Source organism: Buceros rhinoceros, unplaced genomic scaffold (genome assembly GCF_000710305.1).
Source record: "Buceros rhinoceros silvestris isolate BGI_N320 unplaced genomic scaffold, ASM71030v1 scaffold887, whole genome shotgun sequence".
In the NCBI taxonomy this organism is placed as follows: domain Eukaryota; kingdom Metazoa; phylum Chordata; class Aves; order Bucerotiformes; family Bucerotidae; genus Buceros; species Buceros rhinoceros.
In genome coordinates this window covers 8,079-11,157 of record NW_010420197.1, presented here as the reverse complement: position 1 = coordinate 11,157, position 3,079 = coordinate 8,079, and the positions used below count along the sequence as shown (strand labels likewise).

At 53.7% G+C, this 3,079-nt stretch overlaps 1 protein-coding gene across 1 annotated transcript in view; it reads left to right on the top strand.

The window, feature by feature from the left end:
- Nucleotides 1-782, top strand: part of H6PD (hexose-6-phosphate dehydrogenase (glucose 1-dehydrogenase)) — a 6,852-nt gene extending 6,070 nt beyond the window's left edge. Inside the window, exon 5 of the mRNA XM_010139191.1 lies at nucleotides 17-782. Within this exon, the coding sequence (XP_010137493.1) occupies nucleotides 17-782 (766 nt within the window). The remainder of the gene's footprint in view (nucleotides 1-16) is intronic.
- Nucleotides 783-3,079: the final 2,297 nt, after the last annotated feature.

The following is a 3,079-nucleotide window of genomic DNA, read 5'->3' as shown; positions in this document are numbered from 1 at the left end:
TGCTGAACCCCAACAGGCAGATGCCAAGTGATTACAGGACAGTCCAGTCCAAATTTCGGCAAAGTCCCCTGGTCTCAGCGTGGCCTGAGGACCTGATTTCCCAGCTGGCTTCTGACATTGAGAAGACAGCAAGCAGGACTGTGGCACACTCTGGGCAGTTCCACCTGGCCCTCTCAGGCGGCTCAAGCCCCGTGGTCCTATTCCAGCGGCTGGCAAGACACCATTATGCCTTCCCGTGGAAGCACACCCACATCTGGCTGGTAGACGAACGCTGCGTCCCTCTCACTGACATGGAGTCCAACTTTCTGAGCTTGCACAACCACCTCCTCCAGAGCGTCAGGGTGCCCTACTTCAACATCCACCCCATGCCTGTGCACCTGAACCAGCGGCTCTGTGTGGAAGAGGACAGAGGCACAGAGCTGTATGCCAAGGAGATCATGGCCCTGGTGGCCAACGCCAGCTTTGACCTGGTGCTGCTGGGGGTGGGCGCTGATGGCCACACTGCCTCGCTCTTTCCCCAGTCTGAAAATGGCTTGGAAGGGGCTCAGATTGTGGTGCTGACTGAAAGCCCCGTCAAACCTCACCAAAGGATGAGCCTTAGCCTCCCCCTCATCAACAAGGCCAGGCAGGTGTTTGTCCTGGTTTTGGGGAAGGGTAAGCACGACATCACCACCCTGCTCAGCAGAGTGGGCCACCAGCCAAGGAAATGGCCCATCTCGGGTGTCAGCCCCAGCTCTGGCCAGCTGGTGTGGTACGTGGATTATGAAGCTCTGCTTGGGTGATGCCTTCACAGCGTCCCTCCCTTGTCTGCGTGGCCCTTACAGCCTGGATTTTCCTACACAGCGTCCGTGTTTTTCTGTTGCCAGCAGCAGCTTCATCTCTAACAGACTCCTCTAACCTTCTGGGAAATCCATGGCCTGCAGCGCCTCTGACATTTGAGCTGGGAAAGGAGCTCGGCTCAGTGTTCAGAGCTAAGCAGGAGCCAAAATCCCAGTGCAGCATTTCTGGCTCTGCTAGGGATTCTGACTGTGACTTTGGACAAATTACCTCACCTTGAAGTGCCTCTGTTTTCCCTGTCAGGCCTTTGTGGTTATTAGCATTTAACTACCTCGCAGGCGCTACGGGAGACTTGTTAAATTAAGTACCTGCCAATTCTTTTTTATTTTTTTAATTCTCAGGCTAAAAGACAATAATAACATGTTCACCCTCCGCCCTGCTCCGTCTGGCTGGGACAGAGTTGTTGTCTCGGTGAAATGATGGTTCTGTGATGTCCGGTGTGTGCAGCCCGTCGTGGTGTCAGCCAGCCTGTGCTCTCCTGGAAGCATCAACACCCGTTTGCTTTTGTGGCAGGCGGCCCCTGAACGCTGATGCTGATCTGTGTGCTCGCTGCAGTCCCGAGTCTTTGCACATTGCCCAGCAGCAGAGGCTGAGTTTATAAGCAGTAATTTGCTGCTTTCATTAAGTGGGTAGCCGATAGCGTGGGGGATGGAGAAGGAAGACACATGGCTTTTTAGGCTGTGAGAATAATGGGGACAGGGTGAGGGATATGGCACTTCACAGAGCTGCTTGCAGTGCAATAATTATTGAGAGAAAAGCTTGGTGTTCAGAGGAGCTGTTTGGGCTTAGCTAGCAAACAAATGTTTTCTTTAACTGCCTTTCGCTGTCTTTGTCTCATTTTCTGAAAGGAACTTTTCTCTGTCCACAAAATTGAAGTTTGCAGCATCATTCAGTGGCTTACGAAATTTCTACGGGAGGCAGCTTTATAAACTCGACCTATCTGTCATTACCGCACAGCTTAAGGTGGTTACAGTGTCTGCAGATGGTGGTGGTGGGGTTTAAACTCAGGGACGCAGACTTGGAAGAGAATTTTCTTTGTACTCCTGGGAACCCGGAATTAGCAAATTGCATCTCTGTGTTGACAGGACAGTGTTAAGTGCTTATAGAAATGTATAGTGCCACTGCTCACAGGAAGGGTTGGAGACATCTAGTCCTACCTAGAGACACCACTCTCCCCCTCCTAATTTTCACCTTCCCAGAATGCTGCCATGCACGACGGGTGTTTCTCTGATTTTATGATATCTCGAAATGCTCTGTGATCGTCTCTAATGGGTGATTTACCCCAGCACACCAGTGCAGCTTTGGTAAGGAAATCAAGACAGCGTAAGATGGGACAATCTATCTGATGGTCCATGTGGAGGCTAGAGACAAACCCACTCACCCAGATTGGCACCGGGATGGGACAGAGCCACTGCAGGAAGCCAGAACGTGGGTGTGACACTGGGTGCCCCCAGGAAGGGTTCTGCCGAGAGGCAGAGTCCACTTCCAGGGGATTTCTCTCTTCCTGCAAATACTGGCCCTGTTTCCGCAGGGACTTAGCTGTGTGTGGGTGACTGGGTGGTGATGACAGGGTCTGGGGTGACTCAGGGACTGAGGGCTCAGCAGGAGCCCCGGTGCTGACAGGAGGTGGCGCCCTGACCCCAAGAAGCAGCAGTAAGTGGTGTGCTGTTCTTTCAGCAGGGCTGAAGGGTGCCAGGCTTGGGCACCCTTCACAGCCCTGGAGCCTCACAAGGGAACGCCAAGGTCCTCAGGAGCTGGACCTGGGAGTTTGCAGTAAGGTAAGGAGGGAGACTTTGCTTTAGAAAGCCATGGCACTGGCTTCAGATCCTTCCCTGCACAGGGTGCTGCTGAGTCCGGCTGGTGAAGGTGCAGATCCGGGTACCGGTAGGTGCTTCAGTCTGATAGCACGTGGAGCAAGGCAGGCAGGTCCTGCAGCCTGCGTGCCCAGCTTCCGAGCTGCTGCCTGTCAGCATAACGCTTATCTTAACGCAGAAATCAGAATCGTCCTCCGCTGATCGCACAGACAAAAGCTCTGGACAAGCTCTAGGGAGCCCGTTACTCGTCAGCAGCCCCTGGGCACATGGATCCCAGCAGGAGCTATGTGCAGCAGGAAGGAGCCAGATTCCCAGGGCCTGGCTGTGATTTCTGGCAAACACTTTCCCCGCCTTGCAGATGGTCCTGAAAAGCTGCGTTTTCCCTAGCGTGGTTGACTACGCTGAGCTGAGCTGCGCTGATGCGCGTC